The sequence below is a fragment of the Antechinus flavipes genome, chromosome 5 (genome assembly GCF_016432865.1).
Source record: "Antechinus flavipes isolate AdamAnt ecotype Samford, QLD, Australia chromosome 5, AdamAnt_v2, whole genome shotgun sequence".
NCBI lineage: Eukaryota > Metazoa > Chordata > Mammalia > Dasyuromorphia > Dasyuridae > Antechinus > Antechinus flavipes.
In genome coordinates, this window is record NC_067402.1 from 226,876,867 (window position 1) to 226,901,912 (window position 25,046).

The 25,046-nt window shown below is 34.2% G+C and overlaps 2 protein-coding genes across 2 annotated transcripts in view; both read right to left on the minus strand.

The window, feature by feature from the left end:
• Window positions 1–591: 591 nt before the first annotated feature.
• On the minus strand, window positions 592–19,524 carry LOC127564583 (transmembrane protease serine 12-like). The gene is made up of 5 exons (XM_052001208.1): window positions 19,410–19,524; window positions 16,896–17,091; window positions 12,641–12,912; window positions 9,285–9,427; window positions 592–1,037 (listed from the first exon to the last, which is right to left on the minus strand). The coding sequence occupies exons 1-5, from the start codon at window positions 19,522–19,524 to the stop codon at window positions 786–788; spliced, it is 978 nt and encodes a 325-aa protein (XP_051857168.1). The 3' UTR covers window positions 592–785.
• Window positions 19,525–23,406: 3,882 nt separating this feature from the next.
• LOC127539468 (transmembrane protease serine 12-like) overlaps window positions 23,407–25,046 on the minus strand; it is a 43,037-nt gene continuing 41,397 nt past the window's right edge. Inside the window, exon 5 of the mRNA XM_051963699.1 lies at window positions 23,407–23,854. Within this exon, the coding sequence (XP_051819659.1) occupies window positions 23,603–23,854 (252 nt within the window). The 3' untranslated portion in view covers window positions 23,407–23,602. The remainder of the gene's footprint in view (window positions 23,855–25,046) is intronic.

Here is a 25,046-nt window from a genome sequence, read left to right on the forward strand (position 1 = left end):
AACTAGGGGCTTGACATTACGAAGGCAGCTTTCCTTATGAATCTATATTGATGTTCCCTTCCATTTTAAGAGAATCTTTGGGAAAGTCTTGTTAAATTATTTGAGGTCTTCAACATAGAGAAAACCAAAGGGAGGGAATAGGGATAAATCCAGGTCACAAAGTCAGCAAAAAATTTACAGTAAACTGGAAGTACTTCTTGAGCAAATCTCTCTCCTCTTAGAGGATGTTGAAATCAAATCCTAATGGTAGCCAAATAATTCTGACAATTGTATTGTTACTATCTGAAATTAAAATAATGAGTAAACATTTATCTTTTAAATATGACTTGGAAATCTCAAAACAATAGTCTCAAAATTTATAAATTATGAAATGATATTGTAAAAAGTAAAACCTTAATTTTAAGAAAATTCCTAAAAATATTCAAATAAATTTCATAAAAACATTTTAAAATAAACAACTATAATTTTCATTACAGATACTTTAAATTATTGTTTTTATTATAAAAAACATACATAGCATGTTTGATATAAATACTGGGAAAGGTATTCTAAATATAAACTATTATTATGACATTATAAAACATCCAATATGCTTATATATGGAAAGGATGTGATTTAATATTAAATTTTGAAACAAACCTTTTATAAACAACAAAAATTGTTGACATGAGAACTTGAGGACAGTTCATTCACCAAAGAATGAATAATTATCAAGTTTGTCCAGTATAGAGATGAAAAAGGATAGATTCATTACAAAATGAAATTACTATAACCTTAGTGCTGCTTTATATATCCACTAGTAGAATGATGAAGATCATAATTAGCATTATCTTTCCTTGTACAATTTTTATTTTATCTGTGTCTTCAGCTGCTGCCAGAAGCAATATGTTGTTCACCCACATTTTGTAGAACTGCACCCCAGTATAAACTCCAGGAAAAGATTTTTTGCCACAGTTAGATCCAAAACTGGTAATTCCCATTAGGAAATATCTGTTAGACTCTGGAATATAGCACATTAAAGGTCCACCACTGTCACCCTATCAAAAAAAAAAAAAAAAAGAAAGAAGACCCCCAACACCATGACATCAATAATTTTTCAAGTATTCTGTAAGTCATAAAAAAAATTTGCCATATTATATTTGATATCTATATTATTAAAGCACACATTTTACATTTATTTCCAACTTGTACTCATAATAATTCTGCTCAATTTTCCTACTATGTATATATTTCTACTTTCTCTTTCATTGGGTGGAATATGCAGGTGGTTGACTTAATTTTTATGACATTATTTATATAGAACTATGTTATACTTTACCATTACTTGTCCTTGCTTTCTCCTTCTTAATATCTAAGTCAGTTGATTAATTCTTTTTGTATCCATAGCAGTCTCTTTGATAATCCTTTTCCTCAATAGAATTGTTTCTCTTTGTGTCTTAAGAATTTCATTCTTTAAAGTATTCTATCTCTAAAACTAATAAACTTCCCTTATAAAATGCTAAGCCATAGGATCCTACCTATTCTTTCTCTGAGTTCTTTGATATTTGCTCTCCAAAAAATCTAGGGTAGATGTCATAATGTGCTTACTTCCTCACATTTTTTTGTTGTTTTCGTTTTTTTACATTTTTTTATTATAGCTTTTTATATACAAAACATATGCATGGGTCATTTTTCAACATTGATCCTTGCAAAAACTTCTGTTTCAACTTTTCCCCTCCTTCCTTCTATCCCCTCTCCTAGATGGCAGGTAGTCCCACTCACATTTGTTCTTAAAAGTAGCAAAAGCTATTCTAGAGAAAAATGATAACAAACAAAAAAACTTCAAAAGGAAATTGCCTCATAGAAAAGGGGGGGAGAGAAGGAAGAAGTAGGAAAAAACCTGTTCCAACATAATGGATATGTATGCTATATTATATATAAACTCAATTTGTGATTTTAATGATATGAGAGGTTGGGGAATCTTGAGATTCTGGAAATTTTCTGAAATATATTAGCCTTAGACTAGTTGTCTGATCTGTTGAGAAGTTAAGTGATTTGGTCACAATCACATAGTCAGTGTGTGCTAACAGCAACACTTGAATCCAGGTCTTCATGCTTCTGAGACCAATTTTCTACTCATAATGCTATACCACAATGAGAATATGAAGACAAAACATCAAATGAAAAATCTTTAAAATACCCAATTTATTAACATCAACAGTGCCCCATAAAACAAAGGCGGAACTACTGTAAAGCTAATTTCATTGACGATAATAAGGATTGTAAATTTAAAAAAAGAAAATTTAATATTAGTATTAAAAAAGAAAGATTTGACCATTTTTTTATTTAAAAAAGATAAGATGATAATGAAACTCATTAACTTATCCATGAATGATGTAAAAATATATAGTTTCACTAAGAAATGGAATTGTCCTGAAAGAAGACAAAATATTAGAAGCAACAGAAAAATCACTAAATCTAGGGCAAAAATATGTAAATAGAATAAAATTTTATAACTTCACCATCATTATATTAGGGCAGCTAGGTGAAGCAGTTGATAGTGTTGGGCCTGAAATGAGGAAGTCTCAGTCTCCCTGAGCAGCTTCAGTCATTCATTATTGCCTCAGTTTCCTCATCTGTAAATATGAGTTGGAGAAGGAAATGGCAAAAACACTCCCGCATCTTGCCAAAAAAAATCCAAATGAGTCACAAAGAGTTGAACACAAATTGAAATGTTTGTCATGCTCATCATCTCTGTTGAGGTTGTGACTCCACTGAGCTTCCAGCTTTCCTCCACAACTCCACTCAGTCATGGAGTTAAACTCTAGAGTTTTTTCTCTGTTGGACGTAGTGTCTTCTTCAAATGAGTTGCTCAACTGCAAAGTACCATTGCTGATGGAGTAATAGGAAGACAGAGAAATCTCCTCATCCTTCCTGTGATATTCAAGAAGAATCACAAGGTAAAAAAAAAAGCTTGGTTATTCTATGGCTGATTTTTTTCTTTATTGTCAAAGATGAATCTCTTCTGAGAGCTTGCTCATGATTTTTAAATCCACTAGTAAGGCAATAATTAGCTACCCTGTGATTTCATTAGTTTAATTGAGGAACTTCAGGCGTAAAGAAGTATAAGCACTTCTCTAACTTTCTTTAAACCTGTCCATCAAACCCTGAAAGGGGTGGACTCAAAGTCTGAATGAGCAACTACAGGCTTCTCACCCTTTACAATCTACAAATACAACTACTGAAAGTCTGAAAAGAACAAAACTTTGTTATTTTGTTGTATCTGTCCTGCCTGTCAAGTACCTGAAATTTCATCAGTTGGATAAAATGGGAGAGAGGAACTCAATTGATCAAAGATTTCCTGATCAATATCTATTCCACATACATGTTCATCAAAACCTATAGCACAACAGAGAAGCAACTTTGCTAAATCACCCAAGAAAACAAACACCATAACATATCACCCAATGGCTAACTAAATCATCCAGTAGTTTTCTCCACATGAAGGAGAAATAAAAAAAACAAAAACAAAAACAAAAAAACTATAAGAACTACTGTAAGTTGAGAGGAAAGGGGTTTCATTTTAAGATCAGCTTCTCAGTCAGATACTATTCTTCTTTAAGGCAAAAGACAACTACCACAAAAATTCTGAGTACACTTATAGAAATGAACTGTGGTGAGCCTTTGAAAAATGAATCATATACAAAGACAATAATTGCAACAAAATAAGGAAGAAGTGAATTGAAAAACTATGAATGACTAATCTATGTATTTATAGATTGAATCCTCTTAGGGGATATTTCATCCAACCCTCTAATTTTACAGATAAGGAAACTGACTACAGAGAAGTAAAGTTATAAGATCATTTTATAACTACCCATAAAAGCTAGAAATGGCTGGTTTCATTTACAGCTTCTCCTCCTTGCCACAGCCAATCCCATTCACAAATTATTGAAGGACCTTAGTTTACTATGAAGCTCTAGGAGAATAGTGATATATTTACTTTTTTGTCTAGAGTTTTTAAATCAATACTTAAGTGACACCTGATTAGAATCCATAAAAATAAAAAATAAGAGATCCAAAGTATTAAGGACCATGCCTAAGTGCATTGTAAGGGGCAGGTCAATTCTCTGAGAGCCTCCACAGTGGTCAACATCTAAAGAAGTTGCAAAGCAGCCTTCCCTAACATAGGTATTGCTTTGTGGACTGGGAAAATTAATTGGAGGGAGAGGAGAAAGAAGAGGAGAGAAGAGAGAAAGGAGAGAGGAGAGAAAGGAAAGAAGAGAGAAATGAGACAGAGGAGAGAAAGGAGAGAGGAGAGAGGTTAGACAACGCAAGGGTCTCTCATTGGGGAGGTCAGAGAACAACAACTGCCTCTCAGTCTCCTTGAGTGATTCATCACTATCATGCTCTCATAAGAAGAGAAGAAAAGGTCTACTAGAGGTAAAGCAGTTACATATTGTGTTCCCAGCAGCAAAGTATTCACAATCACATGAACGAATGCTCCAAATCACCAATAATAAGAGAAGTACAAATCAGAATAACACTCAGGTTTCATCTCACTCTGCACATTGGCCAAGAGAACCAAAAACTGCCACTACCTAATGTTGGAGAGCTTGTGGAGTGATAACCACACTAATCATTGTTGGTGGGATTATGGAATGATAAAATCATGTTGGAAAAACAATTTGAAATTATTCAAATAAAGTGACTAAAATGTCTATACCCCTTGAACCAGAGATTAAAAGGCTCATACCCCAAGGAAGCTATCAGTAAAATGAAAATCCTCCCTACATAACAAAATATGTATAGTAGCACTTATTGTGAGTAATAGGAAGAGAAAACAAAGTAGATGACAACAATTTGGGAAGTGGCTAAACAAATCATGACACATGAATGTAATTAAATATTACTGTATCACAAGAAGTGATGTATGTGATGAATACAGAGGAATATGGAAATACTTACATGAATTGATGCATAGTGAAGTAAACAGAGCAAAGAAAACAATACATACAATAACTACAACAATAGAAATGAAAAGAACCATAAACTAAAAAAGTGAAAAGCAAATGTAACAAAATTATAAAGATCAAACTGGACTCTAAATGAAGAGATATAAGAAGCCTGTCCCAACCTATTTGCTGTGAAGGTGGGAGGTCTGTAAGTGCTACACATTGCATATGTTCAATTTTTTTTTCATCCATTAGCCTTGCTGATTTTTTTTCTTCTTAAAAAAACAAACAAACCCAAAACACTATTTGTTTCTAAAAAAAAAAAAAAAGAGGCTTTCAAAGATACTTTGGAATAAAAAGGAGATCGAGATAGGAAATTTATTCTGTGTGGATGGAAAAAGGTGCTGTCCCTGATAATGGAGAAGGCAGAGCTGCTTTTTGTTTCAGTTTCCTCTGTCCAGATAGATAAACTTTATATTTTTCAGACATGCCAACAAAAATAACTTATCCAGGAAGCTGATACCCAAGATAAGTCAGGAAATAATAAGCTAAGTAGTATCCAGAGGAGGGCAACCAGGATATCTAAGGGCTTTAAGTCCATATAAGCATCAGTTAAAGGAACTACAAAGAGACCTTTGCTACCATTAAAGAATTCAAATCAACTAGTTCAAATGAGGGCAACTAGATGGCATAGTGGATAGAACACTGGTCCTCAAGTGAGAAGGATCTGAGTTCAAATTGCACTTTAGATACGTACTAGCTGTGTGACCCTGGACAAGTCACTTAACTTTGCCTCAGTTTCTTCATCTGTAAAATAAGCCACAGAAAGAAATGGCAAACCACTCCAATATCATTGCCAAGAAAATTTCAGATGGAATCATAGAGAGTCAGACATGACTGAACAACAACAAAACCAATTCAAATAAACTGCATCTTCAGATATTGATGTGACTACCAAGTCACTATCCATGATATCAGAAAAAATATGGAAAACAGAAAAAGTACCATAAGACTGGAAAAGTTGTCTTTTTTTGTGCTGATTTTCAAAAAAGGCAAGAGAAACCTGGTCTGAAAATTATAGTCCAGTGACTTGAATTTTGATTCCTAGTAATACTTTAGAACAGATTATTATTAATGAGATGGTTACTAAACATGTAGAAAGGGAAGAAGTGATTATAAAAAGCCAGCAATCTTATGTCAAAAACAAGTCATTTTCTTTTGCGACAGTATTTTTATTTAGTAGAAGAAGGAAATACTGTGGGAATAGATTACTCTGCTTTTTTTTTCCCCCAATTTACTTATTTTTAATAGTATTTTATTTTTTCAAATATATGTAAAGAAAGTTTTCAACATTTACCTTTGCAAAATCTGTATTCCTAATTTTTCTCCCTCTCCTTCCCTTTTCCCCCTCTTCAAGACAGCAAGCAATCTGTCCTAAGTTAAACATGTGTAATTCTTTTAAACATATTTCCATATTTGTCATGCTGTACAAAAATATCAGATCTATGGGGGGAAAAACACAAGAAAGGAAAAAAACACCAAGCAAATAAAACAACAATAACAACAACAACAAAAGGTAAAAAACAAAACAAAACAAAAAAAAACTATACTTTGAACTACATTCAATCTTCATAATTCTCTCTCCCTTTGTCCAGGGACTAAACATGGATATGACTGGCATTTTCCATCCCGAATCTACTGGAATTGCCTTGAAGCACCTCATTGTTTTAAAAGAGCCAGGTACATCACAGTTGATCATCATATAATCTTGTTACTTTATACAATGTTCTCTTGGTTCTGCTTCCTTCACTCTTAGCTTTTGATAAAGTTCCTTATACTTTTCTTGCCAACATGATGGATTCAAAAGTAGCTGGTATTCAGATTCAAGAAATTTATCTAATCCTTTGATCCAGAAATATGATTTTTGTTTGTATTTCAGTACCAGGGGGACAGTTCTCCAATGGAGTACCCCAAGGATCTGTTCTTGGCCCAGGACACATAAAGGCAAAAGGCAAAGATTTTGCAAACTTACAAATGGCACAAAGCTGCTCCAGATAACTAACAGTGGATGATAAAGTGAAGAGTATCAAAAGATCTCCATAGGCCACAGTACTGAGCTGAAGCTAATAAAAGGCCAATTCAACATTGGGATACAAAATATAAACTTCATCTATATATGGTGGGGGAGACATGGTTAGACAACAATTGTTCTGAAAATACCTGAGTTTTTTTAATGGACTGATAGCTTGAAATGAGCCATCTCATTGCAAAATGCAGCCATTTTGCAGCCAAAAAGAGCTAATACAATCTTGAGCAGCCTTACAAGAACCTTTTCAGGAACAAGGAAGTAAAGATTCACGATAATCTGACCTTGGAACCTGGACTGAACTGGACATACCCAGTTCTATTAATGCAGAGGGACTCTTGGGGGGCTTTTGGAACCTGCATGGAGACCTCCTTATTTCCTTATCATGTGCCTTTAAACCTGGTGGACGTGAACCATTATATCCCTTTGTAGAAACTCTTTTTTCTACTACATGGCTTTTTGGAATTCTTCTTTGGTATATCCAGGGGCCAAAGATTCTAGTTCATCACCCTAAGTTAGGACACTGTGAACTGACCAGATGAAAGCAAAGGACTTTCCTTCATTCAGTCCTTTTCTTTGGCTCCAAGAAATAGGCCTGCAGATGTTTGTTTCTGTTTTATGTGGTTTGTCCTGCTTGGTTTAGGTGCCAGAGATGATCCTCATAAGCCATGGAGACCTTGGACCCAGGATTGCAGAGTGGCTGGTACATCCAGCCAGGCTCAGATGGAATACCCTGAAAAATCAGGGTGCCTGGAACTCAAGCCCAAAGTTCATTTTGGATACTCAACTGGAACTGTGCTCTATGAGAATCATACTAAATTATAAACCTAATTCCCTTTCTTCTCCCAAGGGAAAAATCTCCCATTGTTGGGACAAGTATGTTTGTATATCTATGGTCATACCTTGAAGCAAATATTCTTTTGTCAAAGCCAGTATTATCTAAAAATAAATGACAAATATGAAAAATTCTGAAAAACGTAAGATTTATATGCTCTTGGAACAATGCCCAAAGGGCTATCAAACTGTGCATATCCTTTGATTCACTAGAGTGTTTACTGGGCCTGTATTCCAAAGAGATCATAAAAAAGGGGAAAAGACCCATATGTGCAAAATGTTTGTAGCAGCCCTTTGTGCAGTGGCAAGGAACTGGAAGCTGAGTGAATGTCCATGAGTTGAAGAATGGCTGAATAAGTTTTGGCATGAATGTAATGGAACATTATTGTTCTATAAGAAATGATCAGCAGGATGATTTCAGAGAGGCCTGGAGAAACTTACATGAACTAATACTGAGTGAAATGAAATGAATCAGGAGAACATTTTACACAGTAACAATAAGATTATATGATTATCAATTCTGATGGACATGTTCTTTTCAACAATCAAATGATTCAGACCAAATCCAATAGACTTGTGATGGAAAGAGCCATTTGTAACCAGAGAAAGAGGACCATGAGGACATAATATTTTCACTTTTATGGTTGTTGTTTGTTTTTTGTTTTTTTTTTCTCATTGTTTCTTTTTGATCTGATTTTTCTTGTGCAGCATGATAAATGTAGAAATATGTATAGAAGAATTGTACATGTTTAACATATATTAGATTGGTCGCTATTTAAGGGAGAGAGGGGAGGAAGGGAGGGAGAAAAATTCAAAACATAAGGTTTTGCAAGGGTGTTGAAAACTATCTTTGCATATATTTTGATAATAGAAAGCTATTATTTTAAAAAATGAAAAAAAAAGATTTATGTGCTCTGATGAAATAAGCAGAACCAGGAGAATAATATACACAAGGAATGAAGAGGAAGGAAAAGGAAATTGAATTCTGAATAAAGGGAAAAACAAAGAAGATTCTGGAGAAAAGATTAAGAAACATAACTCTTCTTATAGATCAGAGAAATGGAGAATTTCTAGGTCAGAATATTCTATTTATTGTCTCTGTATCAGATGTTTTCACTCAAATTTTGTTTTGTTTTGTGTTGGTCATAAGGAAAGGTTTTAATGGAAGAATTGGAGTGGGAGATGACTGTTTTATAAAAGCAAAAGGTATCAATCAATAAAATGTACTTGTTTCAAATCAGTAATGCTATGCTATGCTAGCTTCAGGTGGATAAGATAGACTTTAGTTGCCTACAATACTGTTTGCTAGGGAGGCTGCAGATGAATTAGGTTTGATTCCTGGCAAATATCAGCAAGCTTTTGTATTTCCTGAGGATCAGCAGTAGTTGTGTCATGTGACTTAATTTTAAAGGAGAGCTGTTGAGCCTCACCAAACAACTATCAACAGTTCCATCTTCTTCTCCTGCACAAAATGAAGTGTATGGAACAATTTCATCATAGCTTTCTTCACTATTGCAGGTATTTCGAGGAATATAATGAACTTCTGCTTCTTGCAAAATAGAAGAATATGGACCTACAACAAAGAACCAGAAAACATTTTGGAAATTAGGAAGTTTGGTAATTATTCAGTCAGAACTTGTCATTCCAGACTTTCCAAAGAAAAACATCAAGAGGAAAGTCCTATGTTCAATTCCATGTTACATTTTTGACAATAATATAGATAATAGAAAAAGGGTCACCAAATTCCATGGACTAATGAATGTCTCAACAGAATTTGAAATCATGCACATTTCCATCTCCATAGAACATGAAAGCTCAATTGCACAAAGATATCATCATGGTGGAGATTGGGTGAAGCACTTCCAGGAGTGAGTGCTTCTCTACCAATGAAGATAGTTCCACGCAATTGGGTTTTGCACCTTGGATTACGCCTGTTAATCTGACTAGAGCAAAAAAAGCAACAGAAAGATAGGGTAAAAAGCAGTATTAATACGAGTACCTAATATAAATAGTAGAAGGTAAATTCCTCGGTAGAATGTAAATTTCTTGAAGAAAGTATTTTAATTTTTACTTGCTATCATTAGATGTAAAAATGCATATCTATATGTGTAAAATTTTATTATACTTCTATTTATCAGTTCTTTGGATGTGAATAGCATCTTCCTTCATAGGTCTTCTGTAGTTTATTTGAATATTTATAATATACAAAATGAGTTGTCATTCCAAGTTGTTCTTAGAATATTGCTGTTGGCGAGGTGATTCAGGCCAGTTCTAATGGTCTTGTGATGAAAAGAGTCATTTGCACCCAGAGAGAGGACTGTGGGAACTAAGTGTAGATCACAGCATAATATTTTTTGCCATTTTTGTTTGCTTGCATTTTGTACTCTCACTTTTTTCTTTTTGATCTAATTTTTATTGTGCAGCATGATAATTGTGGAAATATGTATAGAAGAATTGCACGTTTAACATATTGGATTGCTTGCCCTCTAGGGGAAGGAATGGGAGGAAGGGAGGGAAAAAATTTGGACACATGATTTTGCAAGGGTGTATGTTAAAAATTATTTTTGCATATGTTTTGAAAATAAAAAGCTTTAAAAAAAGAATTTGTTATTAGCCAGTGTTTCAACTAAAAGGCCTCATTTTTTAAATTTTTAGAGAATTGACTCAACTTTAAAAGAACACAAGTCATTCTCCAATTGATAAATGGTCAAAGAATGTGAACAGACAATTTTCAGATGAAGAAATTTAAGGCATCTTGGGGAGAGGGTGGAGAGAGGGAGGGGAAAAATCGAAACATAAGCGAGTGCAAGGGATAATGTTGTAAAAAATTACCCTGGCATGGATTCTGTCAATATAAAGTTATTATTAAATAAAATAAAATTAAAAAAAAGAAATTTAAGGCATTTCTAGTCATATGGAAAAATGCTAGTGATGAGAGAAATGCAAATTAAGACAACTCTGAGATACTATTTTACACCTCTCAGACTGGCTAAGATGACAGGAAAAGACAATAATAACTGTTGGAGGGGGTATGGGAAAATTGGGACACTAACTCATTGTTGGTGGAGTTGTGAAATGACCTAATATCCTGGAGAGCAATTTGCCACTAGGTCCAAAGTGCTATAAAACTCTGCATACATTTTGATTCAGCAATTAGCATTCCTGGGTCTGTATCCTAAAGAGATCATAAAAGAGGGAAAAGGACCCACATGTGCAAAAATGTTTGTAGTGGTTTTTTTGGTAGTGGCAAGGAATTGGAATTTGGATGCCTATCATTGGAGAATGGTTGAATAAGTTATGGTATATGAATGTAATGTAATATTATTGTTCTATAAGAAATGATGAGCTGATTTATTTCAGAAAGCCTGGAAAGACTTATATGAATTGATTCTAAGTGTAAACAGCAAAAGCAAGATTATGTGATGATCAACTGTGATGGACTTAGCTTTTCTTTTTCTTTTCTTTTTTTAAATTATAGCTATTTATTTATAAAACATATGCATGGTAATTTTTCAACATTGACCCTTGCAAAAACTTCTGTTCCAACTTTTCCCCTCCTTCCCTCCAACCCCTCCCCTAGATGGCAGGTAGTGATAGACTTAGTTTTTCTTAGCAATGAGGTAATTCAAGATAATTCCAACAGACTTGAAATGGAAAATGCCATTCATATTTAGAGAGAGAGAACTGTGGAGATTAAATATGGATCAAAGTTTTTACTTTTTTTGTTTGGTTTTTTTGCTTTTTCTTTCCCCTGGATTTTTTCCCCTTTTTTGTCTGATTTTTCTTGTATAACATAACAAATATGGAAATATGTTTAAAAGGGTTGTACATATTTAAACTATATCAGATTGCTTGCTATCTTGGGGAGGGGGCGAGGGAGGGAGGAAAGGAGAAAAAGTTGGAACACAAAGTCTTACAAAAATGAATAAATTGAGAAACATGAATGATATTTAAAAAGAATCAATAAAGAAAAAAATTAAAAATTAAAAAATATTGCTGTCAGTGTATACAATATTTTCTTGCTCTTCATTATTTCATCCAAGTCTTTCCATCTTTTTCTAAAAATCAACCAACACATCCTTTCTTAAAGCTTGTTGTTTCCATCGCAATAATATATGTTTTGCAATTTTAACAAATCAAACCTATTATTTCATCAGTTGTGGAGAATTCCTAATGAAAGAACTGAAATTTCTTCTATTGATGCAGATCAATCCCTGCTCTGCAGCCCAGAATATGAGAAGCTGCCTGGAGCCCTAAGAGATTGCTACTCTCCCAAGATCACATATCATCAGAGGTGGTATTTTACCTCTAGTCTTCCCGACTTAATACAAGTTTACTATTAATTTTGCCCCATTGTTGTTTATCTTACAGAAAGCAAGAACTTCATTAATGATTGGTCAGTAAAATTGAATGCCTTTTCTTCTGTCCATTCCTCATTTTTTTTTGGCACTGGTTGAATAGGCTTAAATTGGAACTATTGAAATAGCATGTAGTTTCTTTGCCCCTTCATACTCTCCTCTGTACACACAGCAACATACTATAGGAGGATACAGTAAGCTGTCTGGTCCTGTAGAACCAACAGCAGAACTAATGTGTATGTCGAATGACAATCACCCCTAGAGCTTACCTTTACATTACATCCTATGTGAGGTCATACATTTGTAAATCACTGTCTCTGCTCAATCTCAGACTTCTTCCACAGCAGCTGTCAACCAAATGAACCTGGGCAAAGGATCATTCGTTATCGTAAATGGTAATATTTACCTTAGTAAATGGTAATATTTACCTTTGTTTTTTGTTTGGCCCCAGCCACTTATGAAGCATCTTGTTCTTCTGGTCAAGTTTAGCAGAAAATCAAAGAATGGTAGGCAGATAGGCTGAATATACTTATTATAATTCACTGCTTTTTTTAAATGAAAAAGTGCAATGTCATTTACATATTTTTCTGGAACAAAATGTGGATGGATAATGATTTGATCAATTTGCATTTTCTTAGCTGTCTTAGGGCTTTGGAAAAGATTATTGATTCCAACAACAGCTCTCCAAATTTGGGGATCTCTGCAAGAAAAAATGCTCTTGTAACACTGGTATAGTCTAAAACTTTTCATTTTTTCATCTACAGTCTTAGATTATGTAATAAATCTTTTTGTTTTAAAAATTATACTAAAAGCACAAATAGAAAATAAAAAATGAAAAATTTTCACTAGTTCATATTATCATAAACTTAAGAGTTGAAAGGAACCTTAGAAACTATTTAGTCCAACCTCTCATTGTTTTCCTTTAAAATATATATATATATATATATATATATATAAAATGAACTCTAATTTGTACCTTTTTACATCATAATACTTTCTAGCTAAAATGTACTCCCTCGTGTCAAGTCTTCCCTTATTACAAAGGAAAAATAATTCTGAGAAGATGATCAATCCTGTGACAACATCTGACAGAGTGTATAAACATTCTATAATCTCCCTGCCTCTCTACCAAAAATAATGAAAAATGGTCTCCTAATAGTTCTTTTAACTATTGAGATATGAGATAACTCCCTCAATTTACATTAGAAATGTAAGGAGATACATGTAGAGAGATTAAGTAGCTAGTTCAAGGTCACACAATGGCAATGGCATTGTATTTTCCTCCAAACCCTGCCCTTTTCTATACTTCCCTATTATTGGTTGAGGGTATCCTCAACACCATTTTGAGGGTATCACCCATGCTTGAAACTATTCTCAACTCTGAACTTTTTTTCATTTCCTTGGAAATACTCCCCCATTTTACATACTTATATATAAAATCAGTCCCTTTATGTTTTCCCAATTGTCACCTTCAACATGAATGTTTTTTATATTCATTCATTTTTCATTCATTCATTCATTTTCATCCATTCAATTTTTTTTTTCACCTTTATTCTCTTTAGTGCCTAATTTCTTCCTCCTATATAAGCACATCGAGGACTCTGATGTTAGTTTCTAAGTGTGGTGATTTAAATGGTCTTGTTGGAGAAAAATAAAGGCCAGTACTTATACTAACATTCTGTGTTGCTATATGATGATATTGGATATGGGATATACTCAGATTTGCCCTTGCTAGTCGGTTATACAAATTTTGTGTAGATATTTCCTGCTTGGTTCTAATGCACCATATATATGCAATTTAGGAGCACTACTTCTGTCTATATTACTAGGGAATGCTGGGAGGTGCTTGTACAAATAAAAGAGTTCTTTAATTGACTCCTGATCTAAAGAGCTAATAGATTCAGGAGTTTGAAAATGGGAAATAACAGTTGCAGAACTAAAATTTGGTAGATATACTAAAGAGATGACCCCCTTTTTTTTCTTTTCCTATTGGTTTGGAAGTGTAAGGGACTGCTTTCAGCTACATCTAGCTATCTATCTATCAGCTATATAAGAACAGCAGCAAACTTGTCTCTCAGCTATGAGCATATGGCTGCCTCTGTATCTTTGTGTTTTAACTTTCCTGATCTTAGAGAAATTAATATCTTAAGGTAGAATTGTCCAGGAACTAAGCTTGTGAAGTTCAAAATGCCTCAGTGTGTAAAGCTACAGTGGTAGTATCAGTATCCATTAGAATGTTAGATTTGTCTCTTACAGATATATCAAACAAGTAGAATATTAACTTTTTCTTCCACTTGTGAGTTAACTGTCTTGTATACAATCTGAAGCATCATTTGTCAAAGCTAAAATCAGAATTAATAAAATATAAGTAGAATAATAATAATAAAATGTGTTATTACTTGTTATCAATTGAAACAAACCTGAACTATTTAAATGGGAACTTGATCATCAAAACATTGAAATGAACATAAGAATTAACAATGATGTGATTATAATAATTTTAAACAATATAAATTAATGACCTCAATAAGAAGACCAGAGTCCAGAAAATGACTTAGAAAGTATCTGATTTATTCACAAAATGAAGAATGATGGCTATCAAAGTTCACCACACACTAGAATAAAAACTCATTTATAAAATCTTATGCTGAAGGATGGTGGACATTTATGAGCAATATTATCTAATAAAGCTGTAAAAAGCAGTGGAAAGTTTAAATAAAACTTAGAAGACATTCAACTAAACAAAGTCATATGCTGCATTTAAGAATGAAAATGAAAGGAAAACAAACAGAATAAAATGGGAAATATTTGTAAAAATTACTTTAACAAACTTTTTTTGCCAAAGGCAGTTAAATCACTCTACTTGGACACCAAAATTAAAGGCTTAAATGTATCTATAGGGGAAGCAGAAATGCCCTTGAAATCATAAATATTTATACAGATTGGAAAAGCAACTGGATGAATCAAATGTATATAGAGGAAATCCATGTTGGAGGGTGATATAATTCGTGCTAGAGAATTGACTCAAATTTATAAGAATACAAGTCATTCTCCAACTGATAAGTGGTCAAAGAATATGAACAATTTTCAAAGAAAGAAATTTAAGGCATTTCTAGTCATATGGAAAAATGCTAGTGATTAGAGAAATGCAAATTAAGACAATTCTGAGGTACTACTTTACACCTCTCAGACTGGCTAATTTGACAGGAAAAGATAATAATAAATGTTTCTCACTCAACATTAAGGATTGATATGCAAAGTATATGAAGTAGAGGAGGATTTCCAAGACATTGAAAAAAAAATCTATTAATTCTGAAAAAGAAGACCAGGAAAACATCAATAACTTGGCTTTTATGCAAAGTATATGAAGTAGGGGAGGATTTCCAAGACATTGAAAAAAAATCTATTAATTCTGAAAAAGAAGACCAGGAAAACATCAATAACTTGGCTTTTATGCCTATTCCCCATTTATTCAAATCTTCATGAGAATTATTTATATAATAATTGAAGATATATTCAATGAGGATTAAGTAGTTCTCTGCCAGTTGAATAGCAGAGAAAAGATATTAATCTAAGTTCTTGAATACAAAATTCAGTATTCTTTCCACTAGGTCACACTGCTTGTATGCATCTTGGGAAGAAGAAGAAGAGAAAAAGAATAATTCTAAAGTGCATATATTATCAGAGGAAAACTACTATGTCACATCTTATTTGTTCCTTTGGACTGAGTTCTAAACTCTTTGAAAAACAATTTGGCTGCTTTTTGTAGTGGCTAGAAACTAGAAAATGAATGGATGCCCATCAATTGGAGAATGGTTGGGTAAATTGTGGTATATGAATGTTAAGAAATATCATTGTTCTATAAGAAATGATCAGCAGGATGAATACAGAGAGGCTTAGAAAGACTTACATGAACTGAGGCTGAGTGAAATGAGCAGAACCAGATCATTATATACTTCAACTACCATACTGTATGAGGATATATTCTGACGGAAGTGGATTTCTTCGACAAAGAGAAGATTTAACTCAGTTGCAATTGATCAATGATGGACAGAAGCAGCTACACCCAGAGAAGGAACACTGGGAAATGAGTGTAAACTGTCTGCATTTTTTGTTTTTCTTCCCAGGTTATTTTTATTTCTGAATCCAATTCTTTTTGTGCAACAAGAGAACTGTATGGTTCTGCACACATATATTGTATCTAGGATATACTATAAATATTTAACATGTATAGGACTGCTTGCCATCTAGGGAAGGGATTGAAGGGAGGGAAGGGAAAAGTCGGAGCAGAAATGAGTGCAAGAGATAATGTTGTAAAAAATTATCCATGCATATGTTCTGTCAATAAAAAGTTATAATAAAAAAAAAAGAAAAAGAAAAAGAAAAACAATTTGGCTGGTGAGTTCATAGTATTTCTCCTTTAGCCTTCAGAGTAGCACTAGTTACAGAAAACAACTAGAAGAAAATTATTTCCAAGATGTGAAAGCAGTGACCAGAAGAACTTTAATGGAAAGAATCTTGAATTTAACCTACATTAGAGCTTCTGCAGTCCTGCTATTAAGTCCTGGTATGAATTTCAGCTAGTCAGTTCACATCTCTGAGCCCTTTTTCCTTAACTGAAAAATGCAAATATGTATGCAGCCTACCTCACTGCTGAAACAGGACATAATGCTGAATACATACCTATAATTTTCGAGGCAATGGGCAGCAGTGATGATCCACTTCTTTTTAATTAAGGACCCCCCACAAAAATGTGTAGAGTAGTTAGCATATATAACCTGCAAGCTAACTATCCAAGGCCATGATCCAGACTGAGCCTGGTGACCTCCTATAATTCGAGATTCTTCTAAGTCATTTTTCAGTGGTACTTTTCCACATTCTAGAAATAGAAATGACAGAAATTATTATTTATCTAAAATCAACTAACTATGATTTATATTTATTTTTCAATTGTTCTTAATTACTCCACCCCCCCCAATTGCTGAGTACACAAGTCAGTATTCTTCAAAATGTGGACCAGGTACCTCCAATGATACCAAATAATAACCACTCTGAGACTGGGAAGATACTCTAATATACTCTATAATCAATCATGGATCTTGGGAATGAGTTAGGAATTATTACTTGATAAATTAATGGCCTTGTGCTTTGGTTAAGAAACATTCATATCTGCCAGTAACTTAAGAATACTTTCAGATTTTTATAATTTTCAATTTTACTTTTAGATCTAAACACTTTAATTCTTCAGCTAAAGTTTTATTGCATTAATGTGTTGTTGTTGTTCAATCATTTTAATTGTGTCTGATTCTTTGTAAGCTGGATTTTCTTGGTAAAAATACTGGAGTAGTTTGCCATTTCCTTCTCCAGATCATTTTACAGATGAGGAAATGGAAGTAGGCAGAGTTAAGTGACTTATCCAGGGTCACACAAGTAGTATCTGAAGCTTCATTTGAACTTAGGTCCTGACTCCAAGCCTGGTACTCTATTGCATCAGCTCGCAATTATTAAAAAATACATTAATGTAATGATCTTCAAACTTAATTATTAAAAGAAAAAATTCAGGACAACCTCCCGCCTTCTAGTTCCCTTTTATGTGCTATATTTTCTCTTTAGAACATAAGCTCCTCGATTTGGAACTATACTCAAAAAATTATCAAATTGTGCATACCCTTTGATCCACACAGTGTTACTACTGGGCTTGTATCCCAAAGAGATCTTAAAGGGAAAGGGACCTGTATGTGCAAGAATGTTTGTGGCAGCCCTGTTTGTAGTGGCCAGAAACTGGAAACTGAGTGGATGTCCAGCAATTGGAGAATGGCTGAATAAATTGTGGTATATGAATATTATGGAATATTATTGTTTGGTAAGAAATGACCAGCAGGAAGATATCAGAAAGGCCTGGAGAGACTTACATGAACTGATGTTGAGTGAAATGAGCAGGACCAGGAGATCATTATATATTTCAACAACATATGTTGATCAATTCAGATGTATGTGGCCATCCTCAACAATGAGATGAACCAAATCAATTCCAATAGAGCAGTAATGAATTAAACCATCTGCACCTAGTGAAAGAACTCTGGGAAATGAGTGTGAACCACTACATAGAATTCCCAATCCCTCTATTTTTATCTGCCTGCATTTCTGATTTCCTTCACAGGTTAATTGTACACTATTTCAAAGTCCAATTCTTCTTGTGCAGCAAAAAAACTGTATGAACATGTGTATATATATTGTATTTAACATATACTTTAACATTTTTAATATGTATTGGTCAACCTGCCATCTGGGGAAGGGGGTGGGAGGGAAGGGAAAAATTGGAATAAAAGATTTTGCAATTGTCAATGCTGAAAAATTACTCATGCATATATCTTGTAAATAAAAAGCTATAATAAAAAAGAGAAAAAAAAGAACATAAGCTCCTAAAAAGTTTTTTTAATTAAAAAATAACAACAAGAAGGAGAAGAATGTAACTAAGTTCCTTGGGGAGGTAATGTCCTTTTTGCTTGTAACAGTTATTTTGAGCCCTTGGCAGAATGACTGGCACAAAGTAAGCATTTAATAAATTATCTCTTGCTCTCTATATAGCTTACAGAAAGCTTGATGTAAGCTTATGTAGTTTAACACATTTATCAACAGTAGCATTTTCAGACACTTTGCATTTATAATCCTTAATTTATGATAAAACACATTGGAGATGGTAGACAGAAAATACACATGAAAAGATTTTTTTTCTTTTAAAATGCAACAAGGAAAAATAAAATAAAAAACCTTAGAAGGAAGCTCAATACCTTCCCTCTCTTATATCTCAGTTTCCTCATTTGTAAAATGTGGAGTTTATGATAAACACCAACATTCCCAGTGTTATCTTTGTGATTTCTGGCTGAAACGCAGGACACCCTTTTAGTTTTTGGCACTAAAAATGCAAGGTGCCAAATGATAATTAACAGGGATGCTGAGGCAGGTATTTGCCAAAAAGAGAACACAGCTGAAGTTTATACGGTGTTTTCCCAATTAAACACTACAGCCGCTTTACAGAGCGGAAATCTGAGGTTTATGGTCACTTTAAGTGTCAAAGGCTGAATTTTAATCCGGCTCTTGCAGTCTCAGTTCATTCGTCTAAGTGCCTTTGCCTCCCTCAGCAGAGATAGACATCTCCATCTTTCCCAGTTCCTTCAAGGAGAAAAAGGTCCTTACTCTTGTTGAAGACCGACACCTGATGGTGAGGAGAAGCAAACACAACCCCTGCTAACCACAGAGCGACGCCCAGAAAAATCAGCCTCATTTTCTTGCTGTTTCCGACCTTGACCATGGCACTGAGAACTAGCTGGAGGGGGCCGGGGTGACAGCCGCAGAGGCAGCAGTTGATCTTCGGAGGCTGCGGGGTGGGAGCGCGCGGACAGCTGCAGGGAGGCTGGGCACCGCCCACGAGTGGGATTGCCAAAAAACACGCTCTCTCCACTCAATCTCCATTTATAAAATGGGATATTTCATAGTTGGCGCTGCCTGTAAAGGGTCTACAAACAAGAGTTTCTATTGAAAACCTATGAATTTAAAGACTTTGTTCTTTTTGTGTATGATGACTTTTCTATCTCAAAAAGAAAGCCTAATCCCCAATCCCCCATACATGGAACTTTTTCCCTTTCAAATGAAATGACCTCTTCATCTTCAGATGAGAAACCAAATTGTGCTGGATGAAACTCTTCCTGATTTCCTCAGTAAATAAATCTACATCCTAGATTCTAGGATCTAGACCAAATTTCTAGATGTCTTACTACACAGGTGCACCAAAATTTCTACATGAGTTCCTATACTTTAGATAATCTCCTTGGGGATCCAGTCAAATTCCTCTGGGTTCCTATACCAAAGAAACTTGCTGTCACTCTTAGGACAATCCTAATGGAATTCTAACTCACTCTCACCAGAACAAGTAAGTTAAAGAAAAACATTCAGGGACCCGGCACATAAAAGCTTAATAAATGCTCATTCATTGCCTGGCACAACAAGCTCTTTTCTTTTTAGTTTAGTGGTGATATTATGGCCTCCTTCTTCTACTGATTTATGGAGTTTATAATACATAAAAAATTAGGAATACAATCACAATTACTCAGAGCACTTAGGTAGGAAAATTTCTAATATTTAAGAAGAAGCTTGATGCTTTGCTTTAAATATATGTATATATATTTTTCTTTTCTAATTTTCTTTTCATTTTTAGTTCTAAATTTTCTTCCTCTCTCCACCCCATCCCCAACTCATGGAGAAAGCAAGACACTACACATAGGAAGTTATGCAAAACAGAGCTCCACACTAACTCAAGATAAAGTTTTTGAGAAAATAAGAGTGTCTGTTTCTCCTTGCTGAATAGCCATGGGCAACTTACTATTTAATCTTCCAGGGGTAGGAGGTCCCTCATAATCACCAAAAGCATCATCAGAAGCATAAACACCAGCCTGGGTTACTTTTCTCTGCACTGTCCATCCCCTATGCCATTCTTGTTCCAGGATAGGCCTAATTTAGGCGAGTACCCTAGAAGTTTGGGTTAAATAATGCAATAAAATGACAATCATAGATGATTCAACAATCAACAAAAGGAGATTTACTGAGTCAAAAGCAGAAAAGGGATATTCAACAAAGATAGGCACTGAAGATGCCTTGAGTTGATTCAGCTCAGCAAAATTCCCTTATTGAGTTGTCCATTGTGGTCTTCCAAGCATCAAAGAAAATGCCAAGTTTCTGATATTTATTTTGTACTCAGAAGGCCTAGCAGTGATATCAACAGTTTAAGCTTTCCCTTAAGACAATCCAGCCTTGAAGATGGTCTAGATACCAGAGATTAGAATTTATTTCCTAACACAACCTTGATATTTGGTGATTTCAGCCAAAGAAAGATAAGAGAGGATAGGAAAATATAATTTAGGATTAAGAACTGAAGTGACCAAAGATTTGTAGATGACCACTCAGAATTTTCATACTTATATATTAAGAATAATTTCTTCAAGAAAATAACTGGAAAACATTAGGCATGTTGAGTAGTGAACAATCTTACCAAAAATATAACTGGTTACAACTCAATATAGTAAATAACTGATTTATTGATATCACAATTATTTCTGAATTTGTTGTCTAAATCAATCAACACAAAAGTTAAAGTCAACATCGAATTAGAAGAAAAGGATAGTACTGAGAAGACACTGCTTGCAATTATTATAATTACAAATCTATTGAAATGAGTTGCTGACTCTGAAAATTTGGAAATAAATCAAAGTAGAGACATAGGTCTTAGATAAATTTAACACATGTAAAGTAGGCATCAAAATGGAGAGGCCAAAATAATCCAGAAACAACCTCACCCACTAAAAACTTGATCTCCTTGGCAACAGAGAAACATGGCAGCAAAAGAAACTGCTGTTTATTATAAATTTTTTATAGCTCTCTTTTCAGAGATTAGTGAGTATGTTGACAATCTGGGAACCAGAAAGACACAGGCAATAGTCTGAATTAAACTTCTAGGTTTATGCTTGCTTTGGGAAAAATAACTAAGTTCTACCCCCAAGCAAAAAGAGAGATCATAAGAGTAAAGATAGCAAACCATAAGGATCCATAAATTGAATTTTTCCCTCAGAGGACTGAGCCACATTCTGGCCAACACACTGCTCCATGACCCCAGTAGCAAAAGGAAGATTGAATAGCCAGAGACATTCCACTGAAAGGGAAGACTTTGGGGAGTCTTCCTTCCCCGTGTACTTGTGGGACTGGAGACCCATTCCTCTTTTATCTGCTCATATAACAACTTTCTTTGGCCCATTCCCCAAAGGAGCATATGATAAAGGGGAAGCCAGTCATGCTGTTTTTCTCCCTACCCCATTTTTAACTGTAAACTATACACCTGCATTAGAACTGTTAACTTTTTTTTTTAATTTTATTTAATAATAACTTTGTATTGACAGAATCCATGCCAGGGTGATTTTTTACAACATTATCCCTTGCACTCGCTTATGTTTCATTTTTTTCCCCTCCCTCCCTCCACCTCCCCCCCCCAAGATAGCAAGCAATCCTATATATGTTAAATATGTTGCAGTATATCCTAGATATAATACATATTTGCAGAACCAAACAGTAGAACTGTTAACTTTTTAAGCAGTATTATTGTTTTGTCTTCTTCATATGACACTATATTAAAATCCAGACAGCTGTTTTGAGTCTGTGCCAATACTACTTTCTTGAATGATACTGTGAAAATGGGAAAGCAGAGAGAATTAAACCCAGAAAATAAACATTTTGATTATTGAGGATTTATAAATCCAGATTGAAGGTGGCAGAGCAATCTGACTGGAGGCTCACAAGCCACATATTTAATTGAGATGAGACTGCATTGGAGTCAGAAAGAGAAGAAGAAGGACAGAGACAGATTTCCTATAGTCGGTAAAAAAGAACTACAGAAGTTACTGAGCAGTCAGGGTAGTCATTCGATAAGTTCAATAAGGAAAGCCACAGTTCTAAAGGAAATTGAGCTGCTAAGAAAGCACCTATTAAACTTCATGTTCTTGTGTTCTAGCTTATACCTCTGAGCAGGCACAGCAAACTCCCACTCAGGACCCCTGAGCTTCTGACTAGTGAGCATTGTATTCTAGACCCAATTATCCTGACCATTTTCATGACATGCTGTCCTTTTATACTGTACACACTTACATACACACACCAAACAGTAATCTAATCAATACTACTAAAATATTCACTTCTGGTCTCAACTCCACTCCCCTACTATATGTGTTAATTCCCTTTTTAGAGAGAGCAGGAAGAAGTATCTTATTATAATAATCTTAGTAGGAAATATGCAATACTATATGCTAGTAGCTGGCATATAATAACATTTAATAATTTTCTAAAATTTATTTACTTTTCAGACAAAGAAACACAGAAAGACTGTGACTTACTTGTTCATGCCTACAGAGCCTTTTCAGCGACAGAATTTGATTCAGGTCTTCCTGACTTCAGATTTATCACACTATCCAATACACCACACTGAATTTAATAAATAACCAACTATAATTTATGTTTGAGTTCCTTTTATTTACATAAATATTTGCATAATAAAGTTTACCTAAGTGTATATTTGTTTATAAACCCTGAGAAAAGTACTACAAATAAAGTATACTATTACATAATCAAGTTATATCATTAGCACTATTCAGGGAAAAGTCTGTGGTTTCATATCTAATTTTAGAACTACATATCCAAAGCATCATAACTCTTTGATATCAGCAAGAAATGTTGATATGAGAACTTCAAAGAGGTCAGTTTTCCCATAAAAAATTAATTAGCATTTGGGGCAAGATGAGTATATGAAAAAGGGCAAGTTACAAAAAAAAAGTTATGGTCTTAGTGCCAATTTATGTGGCCACTAGTAAACTGAAAAAGACTACAATAAAAAGGATCTGCCCCTGTCTAATATTTGTCTTATTTCTGTCTGCAGATGCTGCCTGAAGCACTTCGTTTATCACCCAGTTTTTGAAGAATTGCACCTGGACATAAACACCAGGGTAATTTTTTCGGCCACAACCATGTCCAAAACTGGTAATTCCCATTAAATAAAATTTGCCGGCATCTGGAAGGTAACACATTAAAGGCCCACCACTGTCACCCTATAGAAACAAACACAAACATACACAAAACAATGGTTATTTGAGTATCTTTTAAGTTACAGAACAACAAAGTAACTTCAATTAATAGTGAGGATATACTGGAATATAGAGGCTAAAGATCTGTGGTCATACCTATTTATCAATAATTTATATATATTTTGAATATATGTAGATTATATATTTTCAATTTACTCTTAGCTTCTAAATGTTCATGTCTATTAAGTTCAATTCTCCCACCCCAATAGAGGGGCCACCTTCAATTTGCATTGGCACTAGGGGACCTAAATTTTCCATCATGTTTTTGGTTAAAAACATCTAACATTAAGTGATTCTTGTTTACTCATTAGAACAGTCTCAGACACTTAATACTTCTTAGCTATGTGACTATGGGCAAGTTACCTAATTCTGATTGTCTCATCACCATCCGCCAAAAAATGTAAGAAAAAAATCATTGTTACCCGCTTAAGTTTAGAGAAGAAGAAACTGTAGTTTGGGTCACCATCAGTGTCAGAAGAAGGGTAAGTTTACTTGGGAAGCAACTGGGAGGCTAAGATAGCATGAGGTTTAAGCTGCTTAAAGGAGAGGAAACACATCCAAGATAATATAATCATCATCACCAACAAGGGAGTGAAGAAACACTGGAACAAGCAAGTTTATGTACTATTAGTAACTCTAACTTTCCTGTCCTAGAGCAAAGATCCAAACATCCCTAATAACCTACTTTTTTATGGTATATTGGACATAATAGATATTTAACAGATGATTGTCAAGTTGCACTGATGAGAGAAATATTGTGGAATACCCCAAATGAGATAGGTGAAAAACACATATGTGGAGACATGCATCTAAAACAATATTAATATGGCTAAGATATAATGTAGATTTCTCTCTTGATTGAATCGTCTAAGTTTGACTTTGGGATCAATGATTTTTTTCCTAATAAGTTCTTGTTTTTGTGTTTGTGTATATTTCTTATTTCCTATTCTTAATATTTCTAGGTCACAGTTCTAGGGTACTTTGTGAGAGAGTTTAAGCATGTGATTTACTAGGTAAGCCTGATTTTCAAAATCCTAACTACCTCCTCTGCTTTGAGTTTCTTTCTCTGGGCACACATGACTAAGTGATGCCCTGGGATAGATCTTTCCAGCCTCATGAACTTAAAAGGTCCATTTTTCACTGAGGTGACTGGCAG